The sequence below is a fragment of the Medicago sativa genome, chromosome 4 (assembly GCF_051527215.1).
Source record: "Medicago sativa cultivar Bolivia chromosome 4, Bolivia_mono, whole genome shotgun sequence".
Taxonomy (NCBI): Eukaryota; Viridiplantae; Streptophyta; class Magnoliopsida; order Fabales; family Fabaceae; genus Medicago; species Medicago sativa.
In genome coordinates, this window is record NC_140752.1 from 29372501 (window position 1) to 29400109 (window position 27609).

The window sequence follows — 27609 nt, forward strand, 5'->3', positions numbered from 1 at the left end:
TTCAGGTCCTTGAACTATTGTTTCTGGTATCCATTACAAACATCTACGAGTTTCAGGTCTTTGAACTAACACCTATACTATTGTTTCTGTTTCAGGTCCTTGAACTAACACCTATACTATTGTTTTCTTTTTCTTTTTCCGATTTAACAGTACCGCTCTTCTCTCCATTCTTATTCATAATTCATAATTGAGTTTGTGGCATCCATTCCTATTTTGTATTATTATTATTATTATTATTATTATTATTATTATTATTATTATTATTATTATTATTATTATTATTATTATTATTATTATTTTATTATTTCACCAGTTACGTAGTTTAGCAATATGTATTTTTGCTTATGTTGATCTTTTTTGTTGTTTTGTGCGTGAACCCAGTATAACGGACATTCATAATTGGTGCGTGCCGTTATAGCAATAGGTATTGGCATCCATTCATAATTGGTGCATGCCAATATAGCGGACACCGTGAACCCAATAGTGTATAGGAACACACAGTCGTTTCTAAATAACAAACCAATCACAGTCGTTTGTATTTCTAAATCAATCAATCAATAGTATATATATAAAGTAAGGTTTTTTATGCCACATGTCACTTCCACATTCATTCTCAATATTTTTATTATTTTTTCTATTTTTAAAAACCAGTATTTTATTTAACATAAATATCTCAACAACATTTTGATCTTATCCACTCAATATTTTCTTTAAATTTTTATTGAATTTCTAATATTTTATGTAGCAGAAATATCTCAACAAACTACTCATAATTCTTTCAACAAAGTTTACATATATGATCTTATTTTATGATTAAAAGACTCCAATTTGTTTATTTGATTTTAGGAAAAGAAGCTTCAATTAGTTATTACTAATCTTTTAGCACTATATTATTCAATTAGTTTTTATGTTTGAGGAAAAAAAAGGTTCGATTAGTTTTTTTTGATAAAAAAAGGTTCGATTAGTTATTATGTTATCTTTTAGCAGCATATTCTAATGCAAATGTTAACTATAAATAAATAATTTTTCGTTAATTACATATTTACATATTTTGAGCACAAGCAGAAACTCCAAACCTTCTTTTCATCTAACATTTTTCCTTCTTCAGGTTTGCCAAACACCAATTTTATTATTTCTCATACATATATTTTGATATATATATATATATATATATATATATATATTTATATATATATATATATATATATATATATATATATATATATATATATATATTTCAACCACTTTCTTCCCTTTCAGTCGATTTTTCTCTCTCATACGCATGGGCCACGAAACAAACCCATGACCACATGTTTAAAGGGACCCAAAACTATTATCACTAGGACTAATTCATTATTGATTTTGTTACACTTTTTATTCTTGCATTGGACATTCATCTCATCATTTATATTTATTTTTATGATATTATTATAATTGTAAATTTAAATAAATTCAATCTAATATACTGACACGTCTATTCGTGCACATAAACTTATAAAACTTATTTAATATCTAACCCGGGCAACGCCGGGTCCCTAAACTAGTATATATGAAAGTTGAAGTACAACAAAATTTCATAATCGTCCTCTTTAAAACTCATAATCTTCTTAATTTTATGTGCATAATGGTCATTTTGCAAAATTTAATTTAATTATTTTTTTAAATTAACTATGGATAATATAAATATATGACAGTTGAAGTACAACAACATTTCATAATCGTCCTCTGTAAAACTCAAAATCTTCTTAATTTTATGTGAATAATGGTCATTTTGCAAAATTTAATTTAACTGTTTTTTTTTAAATTATCTATGGATAATGGTTATCATAACTGTAACAAAATTGCACGAATAATTATAAAATTAATTTATTTATTAAAAAGTTTACGGATAATGTTCATCAAGAGTCTAACAAATTTTCACTGATAACTATAAAATCAATTTATTTGTTTTTTAAAAAAATGACTTAGAAACAACTATTATGGAAATATATATATATATATATATATATATATATATATATATATATATATATATATATGAAAGTTGAAGTACAACAAAATTTCATAATCGTCCTCTTTAAAACTCATAATCTTCTTAATTTTCTGTGCATAATGGTCAATTTGCAAAATTTAATTTAATTATTTTTTTTAAATTAACTATGGATAATGGTTATCATAACTGTAACAAAATTGCACGAATAATTATAAAATTAATTTATTTATTAAAAAATTTACGGATAATGTTCATCAAGAGTCTAACAAATTTTCGCGGATAACTATAAAATTTATTTATTAAAAATTTTACGGATAATGTTCATCAAGAGTCTAGCAAATTTTCACGGATAACTATAAAATCAATTTATTTGTTTTTAAAAAAATGACTTAGAAACAAATATTATGGAAATAAAAAAAATTTGTGGTGGTCGGGGTTTGAACGCCGAGGACAAATATTATGGAATTAGCCATTGATATAAAAAATTTCCTTGCATATTTTTTTTGGGATGCAAAATTAAGGTACCGTTTGGCCTGGCTTTTTGTCAGCTTCTCTACATTTTTAAGGAGAAGCTAGGCCAAACAAAATATCAATAAAGTACCTTCTAAAAAAAGTACTTTTTTAGAATGCATAAAATTGAATGGAATGAGTTTTGACCAAAATTTGTTGAATGTTACTTCAAAAAACTCCGACAATTTATTTCACAAACACCTCTTTAACTCACGCTGACAACCATTTCTTTTATTTTTTCAATATGCTTTTTTCTTCCATTTTATTTTACTTTATTTTTTTCAACCGGTCCATTTTATTTTTTTTAAGGAGGGTCCATTTAATTTTATTATCTATTTTTGAAGGAATTTTATTATTTTTTTATCACTTATATATTAATTTCAAAATCTTTTAATTATCACAACCTCGCAAATATTTTAATTCACACTGTCATTGAATGACACCGAATTTTTTATTCCCTTTCTTCAACCTCGGAAATATATACACACATATTAGCGTTTAGAGTAATACTTTATGTCAGTCTGTATGTTTTTTTTTTGTTACTCTAATGCGTATAATTTTTTTTAGTGTTGCGTAATGCGTATAATTATTTTTATAAAATTTTGATTTTAATTAAAAGTACAAGTGTAGTTGCCTAAAAAAATTATAATTATATATATTTTACACATTTGTATTGTAACAAATTATGCATATCTTCTTCTTATTAAAAAAAAACTAAACATATCTTTTTCAATGACACCAACAATGTAACAAATATAATATTATATAATATAAATTCTTATCTTTTTTACTGACACTAAAAATATGGTATTCTTATAACAAAATTTGTTATAGAGTATAATTGGAAAAGAAAAAATCAACTATTCTCATTATACACATATACATAATATAGATATATTCATAATAAATTCAAAGTTTTATCCTTGTGAGCTTATCTCAGTTTTTAAAGATAAAGTATAAATATATGCAACGTCCGGGGTTCGAACCCCGGACACCACCAAAAAAGTAATAAATACAAAGTTTTGTACAATATTTTGCCAAACAACTTTCAACTTAAAAATAACTTTAAAACTAAAAAACAATAAAGAAACGAAACAACTTTAGCTTCTTCCTTAAAGAGTTATATTTTAACTTTATTTTAAAGTAGCTTTTACACCGAAAAATGCCTGGCCAAACGGTACCTAATTAGTTTTTGGAATACTTTTAAAATATTATTTATTTTTTAATTAAAAACAAAAAAGGTGTAGCCAAATTTTTCTTTGCAAAAAAATTGTAACTAATTTGTACTTCCACAGATAGGTGGATATAACAAATTTATTTATTTTTTGGAACACTTTTAATTTTAAAATATTATTTGTTTTTTTAATCTACTTACAACATATAAAAAAAATAATTGTAATAAAAAACATATAAAAAAATATTGAAAAAAAAATATAAAAATCGAAATCTAATAAAATTGTATAATTGTCCTTAAAAATATAAAAATCGAAATCTAATAAAATTGTATAATTGTCCTTTTTAAAAGCCAATATACTATCATGATAATTACAGACGACTATCTTTCCATTTTTTTTAACAAAAACAAAACGATATTTATTCATTCAAATTAATCGAGTACATCAGATACAAACATCGTTATAACATAAAGGGTGAATCTGGGAACTGTAATGCCCGCATGTAAAATTTCAGGATCATTTATTTTATCATTGGATTTTAAGAGAAGGGCAAAATGGTAATTACGCATGAGTCTTCCCGGATCAAATCATATTATTACAATGGAATACGGGGAATATATTTTTCTGCTTAAAACTTTTACGGCATTTTCATCGAATATTTTAGTTTGAAGAAGAGTGTAGAAAGGGCATTTGGGTAATTTCTCACCTAAGAGTATAAATCCAACACAACACAAAATATCTTCATTTTTCATCACTTTCTCTCTCAAAAATATCAGATTTTCTACTCCTCCTTTTTTTTTTTTTTTTTTTTTTCTCTCGGCTCTCTATTCCAAACCACCAAAAATCCACTTACCTCACCAATCCTCCAAGATCAAACCAACATACAAATTCATGATTCTTGTAACATCTTAATCACGCTTAAGTACTTGGTTCCTCTTTCCCTTAGCCTTGGCTGTGTCCCTTTTTCCACACTATCTCTTGGGAAGATTTGATACACAAAGCTTGATAGTGGTTTTGTATGTGATTAGCTAAGAAATTGTGGTTTGGATTGGCATTAGAAGCAAGTTACTAACAGCTAGAAGATGATGGAATCAAGGAATGAAGTTGGTTAGGGCTTCAACGAGATGGCAGAAGTGGTGTTGTTGCTGTTGGGATATTAAGCTGAGTCAGAAGTGCTTAATTTGAGGTATAAGCTATTTTAAAGAAAACTGTCATAATTGATTATTGGAGTAACATGTTAGATTTACTGTATGAGTGGTTTAGTAACTGTGTTTATATGTTTGGTTGTAATCTGGAAAATTTGAACAGAAGTTGAATTGTTTAGAGGGCATAAGTTGTCAGATAAGCTGTTTTGAGCAAAATGCCTTAAATGACTAAGTTGTGAGTTCAAACTACTGTATAAGTGGTTCATAGGGCTAATAATACATGTTGGAACTGCTGTGTTAAAGGTTGGGTCGAAATTTATGTGATAGGAGTTATAAGTAGCTAGTTAAGTCATTGAAGAATAGCTTAAGTTGAAAGTTAAGTTGTTTCAAGTATTATTTTCTGAAGAAAAGTTTATGAGAAATATGTTTAATTGACATATGAGTAATGGAAAAATGATAAGCTGTTTTAGTAATGTTAAAAGTGCTTAAATGATAATTAAGCTGTTTTAGAAGTGCTTAAATAGCCAAACGGCAAACTTCTGGTGCAGGGACTGAAATGGTAATTTTTCTATATGCTGGTTGATGAGTTAGGAGTATGTCACAAGTGGGTTGGACTGTTTCGGAAAAGTCAAGACCAATAAGTCAAGACATAAGCTATTTTGGAAAATTGATTATGGAGTTTTGGAGATAGCAGAAGCTGCAGATTGTTGATAAGATGCTTTGCAATTTTTCCAAGAGTGATTCGAGGTGAGTTCCTTTAGTTAGAAAACTTCCCTTTGGGTAGTTAAATTATGCCTTTAGAATAATAGAATATGATTTAGTACATTAGTACATAATTTAGTGACAATATGATTAAGATTTATACCCTTCCTAGAGTACTCTAAAATAACTTTTATGTTGATAAATATGATTATGGTAATGTAGAAGTTAGAGGAAAAATATTATGATAAGTTTTACGTGAGAATGAATAAATGTGCAATTTCGGCTAACGTTACGTAAAGTGAGAATTGTTTGATTTTATTACTTTATTTTGACTCTTAGCTAAATTAAATTACACTTTTAAGTAGACATGGCAAAACAACCCGGACCCGTCGGGTCCCCCACCCCCGCACCCGATTTTTAAGGGGGAAAAGCCGTATTAACTGGGTCTGGGTCCGGGTCCGGGGAAAACCCGTAGGCTAAATGCGGGGGCGGGGACGGGGACGGGGGATAGTCACACCCGCCCCGCCCCCGCCCCGTACCCGTACCCGTACATGCAAATTTACTTTATTACCCTTATTTTCCTTAAATTAGAAGGGGTATATAAAGAGAATAAAGAAAGAAACCTTGTTTTCCTTATTTTCCTTTTCCTCTTCCATTCCATTTCCGCCGCTGTACTCTTCACTTTTCCACTTTCGGCACCTTCTCATACTTCAGTTTCCACTTCCACTTGCAGCAAAACATAGTTTAATTCTCTAAATATGGAAATAAACATGTCAACTAGCAACTAGTTTGGACAGATCCATGCTATTTCACACTTTTTCAGTGAAATTATAAGCCAATTATTTCACACTTTTTCATTTCAAGATCTGTTTCAACTGGTTTCGGAGTGTTGAGATTTCTGTGAATCTATTTGTTGTGTTTGGGACATTTGGGCTGTTCTATATTTGAAGGGTTGGAAAGTAGTTATGGTGTGCCAAGCAGCTAGTCAAACCAAATCTTTCGTAAGGTATATATATTGCATTTGTTAATTTCTTGTTCTTTCATTGAAATATGTTTATAACTTTACTTCCATTTTTTTTTAATGTATATATGTTTTTAAATCGTGTAGGTGATTGTTTTGGTTGAATGGGAGAAAATTGTGGAACCTGGAGGCCTCACCCTCATGTGCAATTTAATTTACACTTTTCACGGGTGGGGGTGGGGGCGGGTCTGGGACACCCGTCCCCGTTGGGGGCGGGTCTGGGGGTAAAGATTCTATCCCCGTCGGGTCTGGGGGCGGGGGCGGGGCTGGGTAGTGTGAAACGGGGCCGGGGACGGGTGTGTCAAAACCCGCCCCCGCCCCGCCCCGTTGCCATGTCTGCTTTTAAGGTAATATAATGGTTTGGCTTGGCTAAGACTCCAGTTCTCATTATTTCCGAATATGTAGCCGAAATTGTATTATGCATATCCTCTAATCATACACTACCATAATGTATATTTATTTGTGTAAATGAATGTTTAGAGTAAAATGGCCATTGAAACAAATTATTCATGGGTAGATTTCCAATTATTGGAAAGTAAAGAATTCTAAGTATGAATGTTCGGCTTAATTAGTCGGATTTAATTTATCAGGATATGGGGAAAATTTTATAACCTTTTAGGAATGGCATATGACAACGATATGCCTAGAACCTGAATAGGTTAGTATTCGAATTAATTTCAGAACAAAGACAGAATCACTACGTCTTTATTATTAGTTTCAGGATGTTTTCATTAAAAGAAAATCAGTTAAGTTATTCCTCTCTATCTCCCCGTCAGTAGTGGAGTTGAGGATTAACTCAGTTATTAGAAATCAGTTCAAGTTATAATATTAAAACATGTTTAAGCTGTGGCTTTCGCTATCCCGCCAGTTGGATACGAAAGGTTCCCGCCAGTTGGAACGGGCACTATCCGTGAGGATGACCCCACAATAATCAGAGGAGTCCGGTATCCCCGTCAGTTGGGTTCCCGCCTGTTGGAATTATTACCGGTCAGAGTGGAATAAATTCCGGGGTTACTCCACCTGGGTTTATTCCGTAAAATCAACTCAGATAATATTGTTTGTTCAACGCTAACATTTCTAACATAATATGACAGACATTATGACTATAATTATGAGTATGATTTCAACATTAGTATCAGAAATATATTAGTATTTCAGACAGCGATCCTAGTTATCCCCCGATCGCTCAGTTATGCATGACAAAACTGTATAAACCCAAAAAGGGTTGAGCTTAGAGGCAGATGGCGATCCTAGGTTCCCTGAGATTGCCTACAGCCTAGGATAGGTGGAACTCACTGAGACATCCCGTCTCACCCCAATTCCTTTTATTTTATTTCAGAGGCACAGGTGGATCGCAAGCAGAGCAGTTCGTGATGAAGTAGAAGAAGAAGCTGGACAATTATATTTACTTGTCATTGCATGTATGTTGTACACGTCAGTGGCACTATTTTAAATGTATAGACAAGTAGTTTTATGATATGTTCGGAAGAAATTTTATTATTGTAATTTTAATGTATCCAATGCCAAGTTTAACGAGCATACTAGATATCCTAGGTAATTTCTAGTATGGGTGTTACAGGAACAAACTCACAACACCCAAGTTAATAGAATACAACGGGAAAATGCCTACAAATAAAAGAGATCGAGTAAAACTATTTCTAACCCTAGTATTTTCCCCCCATTTCTCCCTCCACTTTTCTGAGCCATTGGATCTTGCACATTTAGGCGCCATTCAATTTTAGCCATTGATCATCTTACTTAATTAATGCCAGCCAAATTTTGTTATCAAGTTTGCTATAATTTTGGCCAGCCGAATCCTTATTTTTTAACCTAACAAATTTCATTCCTATCCTCCTTTTTTTTAATCAAATATTTTCTACACTTTTAGGTTTGCAATTATTTAACATAACAAATTCCATCTAAAAAAATGCATCGCACCAATTTTATTCCTATCCTCTTGCTTTTTTTTTTTTATGAAGCAAATATTTTCTACCCTAACTTACTAAAGCTTAACTCTTCAAGCTATTGTTGCCCTAATATTTTCCCCCCATTTTTCCCTCCACTTTTCTGAGCCATTGGATCTTGCACATTTAGGCGCCATTCAATTTTAGTCATTAATCATCTTACTTAATGCCAGCCGAATTTTTTATCAAGTTTGCTATAATTTTGGCCAGCCGAATCCTTATTTTTTAACCTAACAAATTTCATTCCTATCCTCCCTTTTTTTTTTTTTTGAATCAAATATTTTCTACACTTTTAGGTTTGCAATTATTTAACATAACAAATTCCATCTAAAAAATGCATCGCACCAATTTCATGTCCACCAATTTCATGCCTTTTTTATCCTTATTTATTAATTTCATTAGGTCTGCAGCAACTTAACCTAATAATTTCCCTCTAAAATTCTGCATTAGATTAGCATCAATTTAACCTAACAAATTCCATCTAAAATACAGCGCACCAATTTAAACTAACAAATTCCATCTAAAATGCAGCAATCCCTAATATTTCTCCACGCTGATAAGCTTTTTATTCATATCTTGTTGTGTCATCGTTTGTATATATCTATTGTTTCTGTAGACTTTTTTTTTGACAAGTTGTTGTGAACTTATTAATGATATTTTTTTTTGTTACAATTATTAATGATATATTTGTACTATATTTATAAACAATAGAGGATTTTAGGCTGACTTTTGTTATTCAAATTATACCTTAAACAATTTTGTTTGTTACATTTGAAATTCATAAATATTTATGCTTATAATTTTAATCTATATAAACTTTTTTATATAAAATATCGTTCATAATCTATATGTGTTAGCGTAATAAAAAAAACGAAAAGACGGCTATGTGAATGCCCGTGTTTCCACACGTTGACATAATGTAAATCAATATTTTTCTAAATAGTTTTTTGTTTCTTTTGTTTTTAGGGAGGGATGTGATAGTTTTATTACATGGTATATCCCGTGAAAAAAAAACTATCACATCCCTCCCTAAAAACAAAAGAAACAAAAAACTATCACATTCCTTAAAAAAAAGAAAAAAAAAACTATCACATGCTTGAAATCCTAACGAATATTTTTCATTTTTATAAAGGAACGAATATCTTAATATATATATATATATATATTAGATATTCTCCAATTAACCTTAATTAACCCTAATCCCGCCCTTTTTGGCTGTTCTAAATATTATTTTTTTAAAAATTGTTTTGCAAGGAATTGAACCAACTACCCATAACAACACCTTAGAGCTTTTACCACTAGACCACTAACATTTTTATTGAAATATAGTTGCTTTTAAAATGGATATGTGATCTTAAAGGCCTTTTTTTAAGCCACTAACACTCATTTTTATTGTGTTTATTTTCATGTTTGATTAATTTCACATAATTTATGACTTTTATTCCATGTCCATTTTTGTTGATGCAAACTAATGTTATAATTTTCTTTTTTGAGATTTTGCATGTCGATCACTCTCAAACATCACTTAGTTTCATTGTTTCTATTACTTTGAATGTAACTCTAAAATTAATAATATAGTCACTTTGATGTTTATATAAGAAACTCTACAAAACCCGTACATCGTACGGGTTAGAGTCTAGTATTTTAGAAAAGAAAAACCTATATTTTGATCAATCTTTATTGTTGCGGTGGGTTTCAAGAGACCCAACAGAAATAGGTCTATTTATACGACACTTCCTTCAAACCCTTTTACCTTAATATCGTTGTTGGCTTCCTCTGAAAACCCTTTTACCTCGTTGTTGGCTTCCTCTAACCTTTGAACTCACTCCATCATATATTCTCTCTATCAGCAATGGCACCATCGAAGGATAGAATAAGCACTTTACCAGATGAAGTCATCTACCTCATTCTCTCACATCTTTCTACCAAACAGGCTGTTACGACTGGAATTCTATCAAATAGATGGATTAAATTATGGCGCTTTCTTCCTCTTCTTGATTTCCCCGACGTCAAATTGGACGATCAAAAATCCATTCTCCTATTCAATCAGTTTGTCTACTCTGTTATGCTCTCGCGAGGTAATCATTCCATCGACAGTTTCTACCTCGACATTGGATATGCCAACATTAATCATGTCGACTCTCTTAGCCTACCCAATCTCATTACAACCGTTAACCAAGTTGTTCAATCCAAAGTTAAGTTTCTCCATCTTCTTCTTCATACTGATGTTGATAATGATGATTATGGTCTTGTTGTACAACACATAATCCGAGCCCCCAAATTGCCCAATGCCATATTTAGTTGTAAAACCCTAGTGGTTCTAAACCTTAGTTGGTTCAATGTAGAAGGCTTTTCTTTTTCTTCTGTTGGATTTGAATTTCCCTCACTCAAAACGCTTCATTTGTATCGCATTGGATTCGAGGATGCAGAAAACTTTTGGTTGCTTGTTGCTGGATGTCCTGTTCTTCAGGATTTCAAGGCACGCGATGTATTAGCATTCGAGAGGGAGGAGGAGGAGGAAACAAAACGTCAAGTGTTTCATAGCTTAAGCTTAAGAGAGTTGATTAGAGCGGAAATAATTAACGTTTATTGTGATTTTCCTATGAAGTCACTTTTTAATTTGAAGTTTCTAAGAATACAACTATGGGAGGTTCGTACGTTTGATTATTAATATGATATATGATTCATTTGTATTTGTTTTAGTGAATTTTGTTCTGATTTCTGATTTAGTCTTTCCACATAATTTAGATGTATACTCCTTATGATTTTCCTACCTTCAATAATTTGACTCACTTGGTGATCGACTATTATAAGGACATGTTTATACAAGTGCTCTACCACTGCCCTGATCTTCAAAATCTTGAGCTCTATCAGGTTGTTAAGTTTAAGAATTGTATTTAGTTTATCTTTCCTTATTATGTTTCTTGTTTCAAATAAAAAAATTGAGTACATTTATGATTAGTTTTGCTTTGTGAATTATTAACAGAAGACACAAACTGATTGGGATGAGAACATTAAAGGAGGACGCGGACAAGAAAGTTGGGTGGAGCCAGAAACCGCTCCACTGTGCCTTTCTTTATATCTTAGAACTTGCACTATTCGGGACTTTGGTTTTGTGGACCTACAACATGACATTGTGTTAGCAAGATATATTCTAAATAATGCAAAAGTTTTACAAACCATGACAATATGGAGTGACAAAAAACAACGTAAAGTAGAAAGGAAATTATCCTCATGTCCAAGGGCATCCGCAACATGTCAACTTTCAGTTTATTGATGACATATAAGATATGTAAGTAGTAGCTCTCTTTCATGTCCGTTGTTTGTTTCATTAGACAATGTAAGTATCATTTATGCAAATCTTTGACAGTCAATTTCAAGATAGAGTTAATTGAAAAGTCAAGGAAGAGAAACATAAGATATTCTCCCCTTTTGGATAATACAAGGAATCTAGATCATAACACACATGTTGAATCATAGTTACTATCAATGGCAGTCTCTTTTATGCTTCTAAGTTGTAGTTTTTATTTGAACGGAGGAGGGTGTTTTATATATTCGTCTTTCCATTATAGCAGACTTTTGTTAATTATAAATAGCATTTCAGTTTGAGATCATTTTATCAAGTTCAACTATTTTATATTTTTCAGGTTCTCGGTTTAGGCAGGCGTTCATCATCATCTAGTCAGGATCCTCAGAATCTTAGACATGGAGCTACTAATGGCCATTGATACTTAGTTTTTATTTTTCATTGTGAAATTAAGTGATACTAGTTATTATATGTTTTCATTTGAGTTTTTCTTATTCTATTTGGCATTAATGTTGAAACCAGGGGTGGTACTCTTGGTTCGGTGGTTTGTGCGAATTCCAGGGGAATTTGTTGCGTACCAATACGCCGAAGTACCCGAATTCGGTACTCGCGAACCAATTCGCAATTATGTAACTATGGTGCAGAGTTACAGAGTTTGTCTCGGTGACACTCAACACTAAAGTAGTTATCTCCTTTGATGTACCAAATTTGTCTCTCTTGAAAGTTCTATCAAAATTTCGAAAAATGAAGCTTTATACAGAGTTACCTCCTTTTACTGAACTTTAACCTAGCACTCTCATAATTTCTTACCATGCTTCATGTCAATCCACTGCAGAAGAGCATTGCATAAATAGCCTACACAACAGCCCAATCCCCAAATTCTTGCTAAAATTCATGTCAATCCACTGCCAAATCCAGACAGTCACGTGAAACATACAAAGACCTCAAAACCATCACCAGTACACAATAGCTGCAATAATGCTATTATTGATGATGTAATACCCTTCAGGCTTTTATTCTATTTATATGTGTAGGTATAAGGTGAAGGTTCATGTAAGTGATGCAACTGATGAAGTTGTCTTTGTTCTTTTTGACAATAATGTCAATTATCTTATTGACAAGCAATGTTCTGTATTGGTATCTGCTGCAAAGGTATGAGTAGTTTGAATTGGGTTCTAATTATTTCCACTTAGTTATTGAGTTGATTTTTGTTTTGAGATTTATTTGTAAATATCTTGGTTTATTATAATGAACACATTGTAGGCTGAAAATGATGGATTTTGTCCTCCTGGTGTCTGGCCTGAAGGGTATTATTCAAAGTAATGTTTTTAAGGCTTTTATTCAAAGTTGAGAAGTCTATTGAATGATTCCTTTAAAGTGAAGAGGGTGTGCAAGGAAAAAGATATTATTGATGTTTTTTCTCTTCAATCTCCTCACGCTAGTTGGCCGGTGAAGAACAAACATTTTTTCAACTCTGGTCAGGTTTTCAACATTCAATTTACACGTTTTTACCACTTTCACACGTTTTTTTACCACATTTTTGTTAGATACAACCTAGGTTGTCATTTCTACCTATAAATACCCTCACATACTTCCTCTTTTCCTCACATTATCTCCTCCCACTCTCTCCCCCTCTTTCTCTTCTTCTTCTTTGCTTCTATAGTCTCTAGGCTTTTTATACCCCTTTAGGTAAATTTTGGGGGAAGTAGTGGTCCGTTAGGTTGGGGAAAAAGACATCATCCCTTGAGGTAAAATTAGGTTTGCTTCCTTTTACTCCCAAAATCTTTTTACCGTGGGTAAAAAGAATCATCGTAGGGGTATAAAAGGAACCAAATTTAAATATAACTCAAGGGATCTTGATGTCGTTTTCCCCAACAGGACGGATCACTACTTTGCTCAAGAGCTATTGGTATATACCAAAGAGGGTAAAAATAACTTTTTACCCCGAGAGGGTAAAAAGATATCAAGTAGATTAGTTAATTGAAATAAAACATCTGTTTGAATGATATTAATAAAACGAGATTGATATTTATTAATTTTGTTTTTTGTTTGTAATTATATTTGCAATTATTTTATTTTTATGATTATGTATTGAATAAATAAAATCAGATTTATTTTCTAATTTTGTATTTAATGAATTAATAAATAAATTAGAATAAATATTGAATTAGAATAAAATCAAATTTATTTTCTAATTTCGAATTTATTTCAAGTGCATAAATAAATTAGAATAAAGTAAATAAAATAATTTAGAATAATGAAAATAAAATAAATTAGAATAAAGTAAGTAACATAATTTGGAATAAAGTAAATAACATAATTTGGAATAAAATTTGTGAATTGACTATATTCGATTAAAGTTACGTATTAAAAAGAAATTGAAAAAAGGCTTAATTGAAAATAATTTAGTGCATAGGTTTTGTATGCACTAAATGCAATAAAAAAAACAGTAAAAAAAAAGTGTAAAACTCAATAAAATCAAGGTTGAATAACCAAAGTTCAAAAAACGTGTTTTTGAGTTGTGACCACCGGCAAAACTGACGTGAGTTAACTCACGCGAGTGTTAAACCTTGCGTGTGTTAACTCACGCTAGTGTTAAACCTTGCGTGTGTTAAGCCACGCTACTGTGACCGGTTGTTCATGCATTTTAATGCATTGTACATGTTTTTTTACACACTTTTGTTAATTTTTTGAATTTATTTTATGATTGCGTATTGAATTAAAAATTTGAATAAAGTAAATAAATAAATTCGAATAAAAATTGCGACAGCGTGAATTCGAATAAAAATTGCGACAGCGTGAATTCGAATAAAAAGTTTAATTAAGCTCAGCGTGAATTCAATATCATAACTTGTATAGCTGATTGTCAATAATACATGTTTATGAATATGTCCTATCATTACATTACATCACATTACATTCGGGTTTCACCTTCAAACTACAACAATTGTTTTACCGCTGAAATGGTAAATTCAAACTGGCTAAACACCAGGACTCCAACAATCACCCAAAACTTCGAAATCAATGTTGGAGAACTGGTGTTTAGCCAGTTTGAATTTCCATTTCAGGGTAAGACAATTGATGTAGTTGGAATGTGCATTCCAACTACAACAATTATCTTACCTCTAAATGAGGCAAAATCAAACTTGCCAAACAACATCTATCAAACATTCACCCGGAAGATTAAATTCTTGTTAGACTTGGTTTAAATGATGGTATTCAAGTGTCAAAAGAATGAGGTGCATTCTTTGACACTTCAGTACCTTCATTCAAACCAGCCTAACAAGAATTTGAACTTCCGGGTGAATGCTTGGTAACTGTCGTTTGGCAAGTTTGAATTACCTCATTCAAAGGAAGACAATTGTTGTAGTTGGAATGTACCTTATTCCTAATGACGATCTTCTGGCGGAATCAAACTTTTGATGATATCTTCAGTTGATCTCAGCAACATTACCCGCATATTGATCCACTGGAACATGTTGTGCTCCCAAAACATGCCCGTCACGTTTTCGTCGTTCGTTAATTCCACCCAACTGAATGATATTCTCCCCTCGTCGAGCGTTGGACGTTTATACTGAACATGTTCCACTCTCCTTGTGTCTCTTGGGTTGACTCCTTGGTTGAATTCAGTAAGTTCATCCTTGAGACCACTTAACGTTACACCAAGGCACTGAACCTTCAACCTTTGCGGTTCTCCGCCGTTGAATTGTGCATGAACGTCGATCCACCCAGCCATTGCTTCAAATCTACACCATAAGAAATTAAAAACAATCAATGAAAAACTCATTCAAACATTTCATCAAACACTTAGAGTGCAAATTATACATAAACCCTAAAAATGATAACTACAACATAAACATGCAAACATCTAAATAATTAAACAATATAAGTCATTTGCATGTAACATTGTATCATATCTTGCAAAAAAAAAATCAAAATTTAAACAAACTCTAAATCTAAAAAAATCTAATCTAATAGTATATTTCTATTTTTATTCCTTTATCCAATGCCCCAAGGGCGATGGTTAGCATTCTCCTAAATAAATAAATCCAAAGTAATCCTAATACCCAAACTTTTCATCCAAGCCGTAGTCTTCTTCTTGATCGCAACACAATAAGCATCTCAATACTCGGCCGATTGAAACTCGCAGGTACCCGTTGTTTCTTCTACTCTCTCTCTCTCTCTCTGATTAAATTTCTTTTATAGATTCTACTTTGAATATGATAAATTTATTCAATTTTGATCCTTTACCTGTTTAACCATAATAATTGTTTATGTGTTAATAAAATCAAGTATAGTTTGTTTTGATTGATTGGGGGATGGCTAGTAGTCAATAGCGTTTTTTTAGATGAAAGATATATGTTTTCGGTCAGTTCCGGCCACAAATATCTTATTGTTTTACCCCTTTATGTTTATTTATTAATTGTTTATTGAATTTGTTATTGCTTCTTAACAATTCTATTCTAAGAAAATTCTCCATTGTTTGTTGTGCTTCTTGATTTTGATTTAAGTAGCTTTTATCAGTTTTTTCTTTTGTTGAATTTGTGTCTAATCTAACTGTTAGAGACCCAACATAGAAATTGGCACGTTTAAAATAAGTTAGGGTATAGCAAGTGCATTTAAGCCTTTAAAATAAGTTAGGGTTTAATCCGAATGTTTTTTTTTTTTTAAAGCTTTGTTAGATTGACTATGCGTTTTAACTGGAATTATCATATTGCTTGCTTGCAGACACAATGAAGAGTTGTAAAAAGCTTAAGAGTGAGTTGCCTGATCATATTATGTCTATTATCTTTTCTAAGTTAGATTTGAAGGATTTGGTGAAAACCAGTGCATTGTCCAAACAATGGATTCACGAATGGGGATTAAGGATGGACCTTAACTTTGATCTCTATACCATGTCTGACTATAACACAAATCAAGACTTGAACCAAATCCTTCCTCTCTCTCAAAGGTTTCACTTTCAATCTGAATTTGCCACAACATTGGATCAATTTATGCTCAATTATAAAGGTGCCATAATCCGTTCCATTCGAGTTAAATTTCCATTAGGTAATGAACATAGGGATGTCATTGATAGATTGATCTCCAAAGGAATTGCTAAGGGTGCCAAACATATTGAACTTCTATTCTCTTCTGAAACAACTTCTAAAACAAGTGATACTACTATTTCTATTTTGCCAGACAAATTTTCCCTTGCTCTCTTACCTGACAATGATTCTTTGACTTATTTGCACCTACAAAACTGCCTCTTAGATGAACCCAGGGACTTCTTTGGATTAAAAAATTTGAGAACTCTTGTGTTGCAACTAATTGATGTGGAGAAGACACTCGTTCAGACTTTGTGTTCAAATTGCAGCCACCTTGTAGACTTCACCCTTGATGGTTGTAAGATCACTTCTAAGTTGATAATAATAAGTCCATCATTGCTTCGTTTGAGCATTGTTAACTGTGGGCATGGCTATCAAAAGTTTTTAACTATCATTGCATCAAGTCTCTTATCCTTCGAATATTCTTGTGTTAAACATTTTTTAGCACACCCAATGAGCATTCAAGCTCCTATAGTATCCAAGTTTAGCTTTAGAGCTAGTAAGTTTACAAAGCGTATAGAGTTATCTGAATTGAAGAACGTAACAACAATTATGTTTGATGCAATAGTACTTGAAGATCTATCCACGCACATCTTGCCTTACTTGTTTTCTGAATGTCTTCAACTTGAAGATGTCACCTTTAAGAACTGCTCGCGCATAAGTTCAATAAAAATTACAAGTTCGAAGTTACGTCAGTTGATCATACTTAATTGTGGTCGGTCCAATCAATCTCCTTCTGATATATCAATTGATGCATTAAATCTTTCATCCTTTGAATATATTGGGTACACCACAAGGATGCCCACAAGGATTATTTCTTTTACGGCTCCAAAGTTATCGAAGGTTTTCTGGGATACATCAGAGATAGAGAATACACCACATCTTTTTGATCCAATTGTAAGTTTACCACGTATTGAGAATTTAGCTATGATCGCCGGCACTTTACAAGTGAGTCACTCTACTATATTGTGCATTTCAACACTATAGTGCATTCCAGCACGGCCTAGGTTTCTTTCAATTATGTTGTTCACCAGTTGCATTTAATTCACTTAATTATTATTGTTGTAAACAGGTAAAGGAATTAGCGAATGTCTTGGTTCAGTTTCAAAATCTTAGACAATTGGAGTTACGTATTGTTGGAGCATGTGATCCTAGTATGGACTACTTTTGGCTTTTAGATATTGCAGCAGCTTCTCAGCATCTCCAAAAACTTACTCTGAGTGTAAGTCATTCAAACTCTATTTTTTTTTTTTGTCTTGAATGGTGCTAGAAGTTTATTTTAAAACCAAGCATGGAAGTCTAAATTTAAAGAATCTTGGAATTAGAAGGGGGGATCTCAATGTTTGGATAAACCAAAATATATATATATATATATATTTTTTTTTTTTTTTTTGAAATGGCAAATATTATTAATAACGAGTAATCGCAAGGCACGAAAAACTCGAGAAGGAAAAGAGCAATACAATCGGTGCCGCATATATACGGAACACCTCCCACCCAAACTACCAACCCATACTAAATAGTGAGGCCAAAATATACACATGTAGGAGAACCACATGCATACCTTTGCCTCACTACCCCAAAAAACACAATACCGCTGCCAATTAGTTCCCAAGCAGCGCAAACCGTAGCTTCAGCTACCTACCCCACCCTTACAAGATGAATACTATAACATCAGCCAAAAAACAATTATAGGCCATTGCATGAAAACACAGAAGAAGCCAGTGCATCAGGAAGGGACAAAACATCATCAGCACCAAGAGGACACACCTCCCCTCACCTCACTAAACATAAACGAGGGTTCCAAACCATTCATAAAAAAGACACGCCGGAATTTTAGTCCTATACAACATCCATCTCCAAGACAAAACTTTAATATTCTCCACTAACTCTTCCACCTCACAATTAGAATTGTTAAAATTTTTGTCATTCCTTGCTTTCCACAACAACCAAACCGCGGTATGCCAAACTAACCGCAACCCATTAATCACCTTCTTATTACCACCCTCTCCACACCAACAATCCCAATGAACAAATAAATTCGGAGGAGTTATAAAAGAGCAATTCATCCACACCATCAATCTCAACCAAACCGACCTCGCCACCTCACAATGTAAAAAGAGGTGCCGCGTTGATTCTTCGTCCCTATTGCACAAGACACACAAATTTGAAGTCTCCGGTGGAAGAACATTCCTTATCACAAGGTTATCTTTTGTTGCTATCCGGTTACGTAGTGCCTTCCAAGCAAACGCCACCACTTTTGACGGTACGGGGCTCTTCCACATATCTTCAAACACTCCCTTCTCTTCTTCACCCCACACATCCTCCCTCAACATCACCTCCTCCAACCTCTTGTACGCCGACTTCACCGAAAACACTCCACTATCTTCTAACTTCCACCTCCACACATCAAGCTCTTGAGACCACCTTATCTCTTCCAAATCCTCCTTAAGACTTAGCAACAAATCCTCTTCCCACACAAACAAATTCCTTCTCCATATGAACCTCCAATCCACTCCCTCCTCCACTCGCACCCCAACTTCCCCCACCTTTGCCTCCTTTTGATTTGAAATTGAAAATAATCGAGGATATCGAAGGCGAAAACAACTATCCCCTCTCCATTTATCATTCCAAAAACTAGTATTCATCCCATTCCCCGCTTTTTTAACAATCTCCGAATTGAACCAATTTTGCACCCCAAAATCATCCAACTTGACTAAATCTTTCCACCATGATGAGGCAATTCTTGGCCACACCACTCCACCTACCTCCAACAACGTATCTAAACAAGGACCATATTTTTCCTCCAAAACTTCTTTCCACAACGCCTTTTCACCATATTCAAAATAGAACCTAACATTTATAAATGACTCATATTCAATCATTTAATCAAAATAGAACCTTTTTAATTTATGAAATCATACTCACGGTTAGTGAATACAAGAATTAAATATTTATACTTCAACTTAATCTTCGACTCAAGATCTCTCAATTTTATTTATAATTTCTAAAAGACAACCTGCATATACACTATTATCCACTCTCTTTTAAGTGTCGTTTGATTGGTATTTAGCGTTCCTATTTAACTGTCATTTTGATAGTTTAAAGTCACAATTTGTCAATTATACATGTTCTCAATTACTCTTATCTTATTCAATAAAATTAATGATATATTTTTGAAAAATTAAACTTTGTTTTTTTTAACCAAAATTTGTTTTTTATTATTTTCAAATATTAAACAAAATTTTGTTACAAACAATTGTGGTTCCATGAATTTTTATGTTATCTTCAACATCAATATTCAAATAAATGTTGCAGTGTTCAGATTTTGAATAAAATATTTGATTAAAGAAGTTGAAGGGAAGTTTTTTTTTTTTTTTTTTATAAAAAAAAGTTAAATTTATTCTCAACTTTTGATTAATGTGAAGTTAGAATAATTTTTATTTTGCTTTACAGTTATGAAAAAAGATTCGTATAATATTTAGATTTATGACAATTGTTTGTTATGAGATGAGATAGAGTGTGTAAAAAAATAGAAAGTTGTTTATAAAAAGAGAGTAATTATCAATTGTTTGTTATGAGAAAAATTAACACTTTAAATTTATTGGACAGGGAAAGTGTAAAAAAAATAGGAAATTATTGATGGATTAAAATAAATTTATAACAGAACAAAAAATGTCTAAAAGTCCACTTCCTTAATTTTGTGTTACTATTTTCATAAACAAAAAACTGATTTCCAACAATAAATTAATAATGACAGAAAAAAATGTAAGAGTTTAAAATATTCTTACTTGAAGTCTAATAATGGCTTCTGTTTGGACGAGAAAAGAAAGTATAAGGAAAGAAAGTATGAGGAAAGATTGATGAATGAATGAATGTGAGTAGAAAGTAAGATGATTTTCATAGTTGTTTGGTTTGAGTGAAAGTGATCAAAAAATGGAAGGAAAGAAAGATTTATATTTAGGATATGGCATAACTACCCTCATATAAAAATGATATGTTAGTATATTATATATAATTATATATTATAGGAATACACCATGTAAAACAATCAACAGTGGATAAACATTTGTCGAACAAATAAATAGAACCGAAAGGATATATTAATTAGTATGCTTGAAGCCTTGATTAATATATCCTTTCGGTTCAAGCCTTGATCTGAGAAGCAAATAAATTGAAGGAAAAAAAAATATTAGTGTTGGAAACATATACTATCAAAGTAAGGGTTGTTTTGTCCTTTTACAAAATTAGAGCTTCATCCTCCACTTTCTCTACATTGTTGGACCGAAAGGTTCTTGTGTGCTGGTCCCATAAAAAAGAAACCTTTCTTTCCTTTCTGACAGGGTTCCAAATAGAGGAAGCACACTTTTCAAGAAACTTTCCATCCTCCTTGCTATCTTTCCACTTTCTTTCTTTTGAAACAAACCCAAATGCTGGCTGTTCTCCTTTCTATCTCCTTCCGGTCTGTTTCTCTCTATTTTGGGTTTGAAATAATTAAAATATTGTATAAAAAAGTATTATGAAATAAACAAATTAGTTCTGACATAGATATTGAATGTATCTACGTAAGTGCCGCCACATCATTATTAACTAGGTCACGTCACCAAAACTGACTTCAAAATGGGTGAGGGACCGAAACTCATAAAATTGAATTTGAGAGACCAAAAAGTTGGATTTTAATATATGGGACCAAAACTTCATTTTTCCTAAAACAAGGAAACCAAAAGTGCATTTATCTTATAAGCTAACAGTTTTACCTTGTCAAACATAATCTCTATCATAATAAACATATTATTTCAATTAAAATAATGAATAAGTCCTAGATTATTTTTTTGACGTTAATAAGTCCTAGATTAGTTTTATATACTAATGGGATTTTAAAATTCTCATAAATGTAATATTATGATCGTTATTTTTATTTTTCAGATTAAAAATCTGCATCCGGAACATTCACATATGGTTCGATTTAAGAGGCGGAAAATCAAATATGCAGGGTTTTCTCAAAATTATTTGAAATATGTGGAGTTTCGCGGCTATATCTGCTCCATAAATGTTTTTGAATTAGCTACTCACCTATTGAGGAATTCAAATTCGCTTAAGAAAATGACTTTCCGTTCTAGTGACAGAGCCTATCTTGGAGGGGGTAGATGGACAACTTATTCCAATGTCTGTGGTAGTGATTGTTGGTTAGGAAAGAATGTTATTCACGAGATGCTTAAGGATGAAGTAAATGAACAGTGTCAGCTTATAATTTTGTAGTGTCATTTTTCTATTTATAATGAGTTTTACTACTATTATTATTTGCAATAAATCTTTTCGAAAAAATACTTTATTTATGAATTACAATATTTGCTATTTTTGGGTGGTTTTATTTTATATGAAGGAATCATTGTAGAAGTAGACATGTAGATATTATTTGTTTGTGGGTTTGTTTGGTAACACAAATAAGTTAGCTTATGTTTTATAGTTTATAACTTAAAAGATCATATGACAAAAAAATAGACTTGTGTTGGTAACCATTTTTATCACGAGCTTATAGTTTATTTTTAACTTATACCTTATTTATCTTACGCTATTATAATTAGCGTTTAAGCTTGTAACTTATAGTTTGTAATCTTTAATTCCACTTTTATTTTTATTATTTTATTTCAACTCTGTTTTTACAGCATATAATTTAAAATTAAATGGTTTAATGTTAGTTATTTCTTGTGCAAAATCGGTTTTTAAGACCAGAGAAATAGACATGTAGTTATTATTTGTTTGTGGGTTTGTTTGGTAACACAAATAAGTTAGCTTATATTTTATAGTTTATAACTTAAAAGATCATAAGACAAAAAAATAGACCTGTGTTGGTAACCATTTTTATCACGAGCTTATAGTTTATTTTTAACTTATAACTTATTTATCTTACAAGCATAAAATCAAAAACCACCCTAAACGAGGCATAAACAAACAACTGGCCGAGTCGATTAGTCATTTAACACAAGAGATTAGTTCTATCAATTACTGAAAAACAATTTCTTGATCTGGTTTAAACTCGTGTTATTGTGTGCTTTCCATACACATGCAAACCAAATGATGACAAGCATATTATAAATTACTTTTTTTTTGTAGTGGCCGGGGTTCGAACCCCGGACCTTGCATATTTTATACATTGTTTATACCACTGAGCTATGCCATCATCAAACAAATCGCAACAAGAAAAGGCGTGTTGTAAAACTCTATTGAAAAGAGCACTACTAACATCCAACCACCTCTGTAGAAAGTCATGAAGATATAAGAATATGTTTGTATATTCACTGTATGTTTCAAGTACAAGGAAATTGTCCTATTTATATTATAGGATTGGAAACAAAGAAACACAAATAATAATTATACATAAAGACTAATTACTCCTAACATAATTACAATAAATAGAGAATTATAATATATCTTAACATCCCCCCTCAAACTCAAGTGGGCGGAGCTTCAACCATCTTGAGTTTGGAAACTAAAGTGCGGAAGCGTCCTGGAGAATGAGGTTTTGTAAACAAATCAGCCGGTTAATCCAGAGTGCCAATGGAGATAAGATGAAGTTTACCATGGAGAAGATGCTGACGAATGAAGTGACAATCAATTTGAATATGTTTGGGTCGCTCGTGGAAAACGTCATTGTGGGCAATTTGAATCGCACTTATATTGTCACAATATAGATCAGTTGGTGAAGATTGTGATGTCTCTAAATCAACAAGAAGCCAACGAAGCCATAATATCTCAGAAGTAGCATCAACAAGAGCATGATATTCAGCTTCAGTGCTAGAGCGAGCTGCCAAGGTTTGTTTCTTGCTACGCCAAGATATAAGAGAATCTCCAAGAAAAATAAAAAATCAGTGGTGGAACGACGATCACTAGGATCACCGGCCCAATCGGCATCAGAGTAGGCTCTAAGAATGAATGGAGATGTAGATGAGTAATGAAGACCATAAAATAAAGTACCCTTGATATACCGAATAATCCGAAGGACAACAACGTAATGAGTGGTATGTGGAGAAGCCATGAATTGGCTAACAAGATGAACAACATATGAAATATCTGGCCGAGTAACGATGAGGTATATCAAACTACCTACGAGCTGCCGATAAAGAGTAGCATCATTAAGTAAAGTAGCATCTTGAGGAGTAAATCGAACGTTTGGTTCAAGAGGAGTGTGTTCGATTTTACTATCACTGAGACCTGCTCGAGAGACAGGATCAGAAGCATACTTTGCCTCTGAGAGAAATAAGCCATTACTCGAGGATAATACTTCAAGCCCTAGAAAGTAACTTAATGGTCCAAGATCCTTCATCTCAAAATGTTGACACAAGAATTTCTTGAGCTCTTCAATTCCAACAGAGTCATCTCCAGTAATAATCATGTCATCAACATAAAGAAGCAAAACAATAGTACCAGCATCAGCTTTTTGAGTAAAGAGAGCAGAATCATGACCAATAGAAGAGAAATTCAATTGAGTGATAGTCTTGTGAAATTTAGAAAACCAAGCTCTAGGTGCTTGTTTGAGACCATAAAGAGCCTTACGAAGGCGACATACTTTATTTTCCTGACAAGTATATCCTGGAGGAGGACGCATGTAAACCTCTTCTTCTAACTCACCATTGAGAAAGGCATTTTTAACATCCATTTGAGTGAGTCTCCATTTGCATGTGGCGGCAATGGCAAGAAGTGTTCAAACAGAGGTGATGCGTGCAACAGGGGCAAATGTTTCTTCATAATCAATACCATACTCTTGAGTGAACCCTTTTGCCACAAGACGAGCTTTGAAACGGTTAATAGATCCATTTGAGAGAGTTTTTATTTTATAAACCCACTTGCATCCTACAAGAGTCTTAGTAGAAGGAGGATCAACAAGGTCCCAAGTGTGAGTTTTCTCTAATGCCTGTAATTCTTCCTGCATAGCTTGCTGCCAATGAGGATCTGCTGAAGCTTCCTTGTAGGACTGTGGTTCATGATATTGAAGCGTAGTGGAATAACAATGGTAATCACGAAGGTAAGGAGGTGGATTTCTTACCCGTCCAGGAAGCTCAATGGTGGGTGGTGCATGATCAACAGTTGGAATAACATCATCAAGAGTGGGTTGAACATCAGAAGAGGTTGGAAGCTCACTAGAAGAACCTGCATATGTCTCAGAACCTGCATGGGCGTCACTAGGAAAAAGGTCGACATCAGGGTTAATTAGTAAAGAGAGGAGTGGAAGTAGATGGGATTGACTTAAACTTTGACAAGGAAGAGAACATTATATGTTCCCGAAAGACAACATGGCGAGAGATGCTAATGCGTTGGGATATTGGATCCCAACAACGATAACCTTTGTGTTCAGTGCCATAACCAAGAAAACAACATAGGCAAGCACGAGGCTCAAGTTTATTATATTCATGGGGCTGAAGGAGGACAAAACAAGCACAACCAAACACCTTGAGCGACTTATAATATGGAGCAGTGAGATAAAGACGCTCAAAAGGAGAGACATTACCAAGTACAGAGGAAGGGAGACAATTTATTATATGGACAGCAGTAAGAGCAGCTTCACCCTAAGAGCGTTCGGGACAAGAGGCTGAGATAAGCATGGCACGAACTGAGTCAAGAATGTGACGATGCTTTCTCTCAGCGCGACCATTTTGTTGAGATGTATATGCACATGAAAATTTAGACAAGGTACCCTGCTCACTAGAAATGACAAGAGTTTAGAATCACGATATTCCATGGCATTATCTCGTCGAAAGACTTTAATGACTTTAGAAAATTGTGTTTGAATCATTTTGGCAAAATTGATGTAAATTTGAGGAAGCTTGTGTCTATTTTTCATCATATATATCCATGTAAAACGAGAATAATCATCAATAAATATAACAAAATACCGAGAACCACCCATAGTGGGTGTGGGAGCAGGACCCCAAACATCAGAATGCACAAGATCAAATGGTGAAGCTGAAATGGAAGTACTTTTATTGAAAGATAAGGCTGGTTGTTTAGCAGTTTGACAAGTAGTACAATTAAAATACTCATTGGTGACAGAACCTAAATGACCTTGAGACACTAGAGGACGCAACTTACCAATTGAACTGTGGGCAAGACGACGATGCCAAAGTTGAATGGAAGAGTGTGTGGAAGCGGCACATATGTTAGACTCATGAGGAATATGCAGCTCAGTGAGCTCATATAACCTTCCGATCTTACGCCCAGCCCCTATGAGTTTTCCAGTCCGTGGATCCTGCACACGACATCCAGAGGAAGAGAAAGTAATTTCATAACCAAGGTCACATAATTGGCCAACAGAGATAAGATTAAAATTTAGTTTAGGGATGAGATATGTATTAGGTAAGCTTAAATTAGGCAGGGAAATAGAACCTATATGACTTACAGGCATAAGAGATCCATCAGCAGTGTGGATAAACCGGTTAATATCATTTTTAGATAGGGAAGAAAACAAATGAGACGCTGATGTCATATGGTTACAACAGGCAGAATCAAAATACCATTTAGAAATTACCTGGTGTAGTGGAAAGAGATGCAGGAGTATTACCGGAAGGAAGAAGTTAAAGGGAGAAACATATATGTTAGGGTGGCGGTGGTTAGGGTCGTGACCAGTGGTGGTATATATGTTGAATTTCAATCTGAAGCAATTATTTTTTAGGAGAAACATATAAAACCTATTTCAATCTGATTTTCATTTTTACAAATTTAAGGCATAAACAGAAAACCACCCTAAACGAGGCCTAAACAAACAAGTGGCTGAGTCCACTAATCATTTAACCCAAAATGTCATGCTTTGTTCTTCGACTTCAACCACTACCAATACACGATTTTAATTCTATCAATTAACTGAAAAACAATTTCTTGATTTGGTTTAAAATCACATTATTATGCGCGCTTTCCATATAGACGATCCACATGCAAACCAAATGATGAAAAGCATATTATGAATTACTTTACCATCATCAAAAAAATCGTAAAAACAAAATTCGTGTTCTAAAACTCTATCGCACTACTCTCATCCAACCACCTCAAAGCAGATAGCTACGATTCCTAAATCTCCAACACACGATGTTGAAGAGACTTATTTTCCACAATCTCCCACACACGAAATAGAAGTCAGAACTGGAGCTGAGGTGAACTAGTCTCTTTGAAACCCAAAAAATTAAATTTTGCAAGAATAAAAAAACATGGTCCATTCAGATTTTTTACATGGCATTCAAACGTCAATGTCGATTAACCAGTTTCAGCAGAACAATTATCCAACTGGTAACATGAATTTAAGCCAATGATTCAAGTGAATTTACAGTTCCAAGACTACAGAGCTAATGATAATAAAGCAAATTGTTCTCTTTATTGCATCTCAAGCAATCACCTACTAACATAAAATTCAGCAGCATTTATCAATCACTCTTTTGTTGGAGTTACTATAATTCTTGGCATGTATGTACCTTCATATGCCAACTCCAAAAACTCTATTCATAGCCTCTATTATTTTCGTAGAAACCATAAAATTTCACATAAAATACTTTGTGACCAATTAGAGAACAAGAGTTCCAATGATTTGGAATAGCATAGAGATAATTAACGAAATTACAAACAAACTGATATAACGTAAACTGAATGTCCATCTCGCATAAATAGAAGAAGCTAAATCACAATATGTTCCACATTCCTTCAATGTCTCACAAATCCTTAT

The 27609-nt window shown here is 32.8% G+C and overlaps 2 protein-coding genes and 1 long non-coding RNA gene across 3 annotated transcripts; all 3 read left to right on the forward strand.

The window, feature by feature from the left end:
* Positions 1-4422: 4422 nt before the first annotated feature.
* On the forward strand, positions 4423-8085 carry LOC146927602 (uncharacterized). The gene is made up of 3 exons (XR_015005754.1): positions 4423-4864; positions 5372-5570; positions 7886-8085. It is a non-coding gene; the product is annotated as an uncharacterized LOC146927602 (long non-coding RNA).
* Positions 8086-10362: 2277 nt separating this feature from the next.
* LOC146927603 (F-box/FBD/LRR-repeat protein At4g00160-like) lies at positions 10363-11787 on the forward strand. The gene is made up of 3 exons (XM_085708172.1): positions 10363-11160; positions 11259-11384; positions 11500-11787. Exons 1-3 carry the CDS (start codon positions 10363-10365, stop codon positions 11785-11787), a joined length of 1212 nt encoding a protein of 403 aa, XP_085564298.1.
* Positions 11788-15849: 4062 nt separating this feature from the next.
* LOC146927604 (uncharacterized) lies at positions 15850-22312 on the forward strand. The gene is made up of 4 exons (XM_085700850.1): positions 15850-15967; positions 16546-17852; positions 17977-18126; positions 21831-22312. Exons 2-4 carry the CDS (start codon positions 16551-16553, stop codon positions 22161-22163), a joined length of 1785 nt encoding a protein of 594 aa, XP_085556976.1. The 5' UTR covers positions 15850-15967; positions 16546-16550; the 3' UTR covers positions 22164-22312.
* Positions 22313-27609: the final 5297 nt, after the last annotated feature.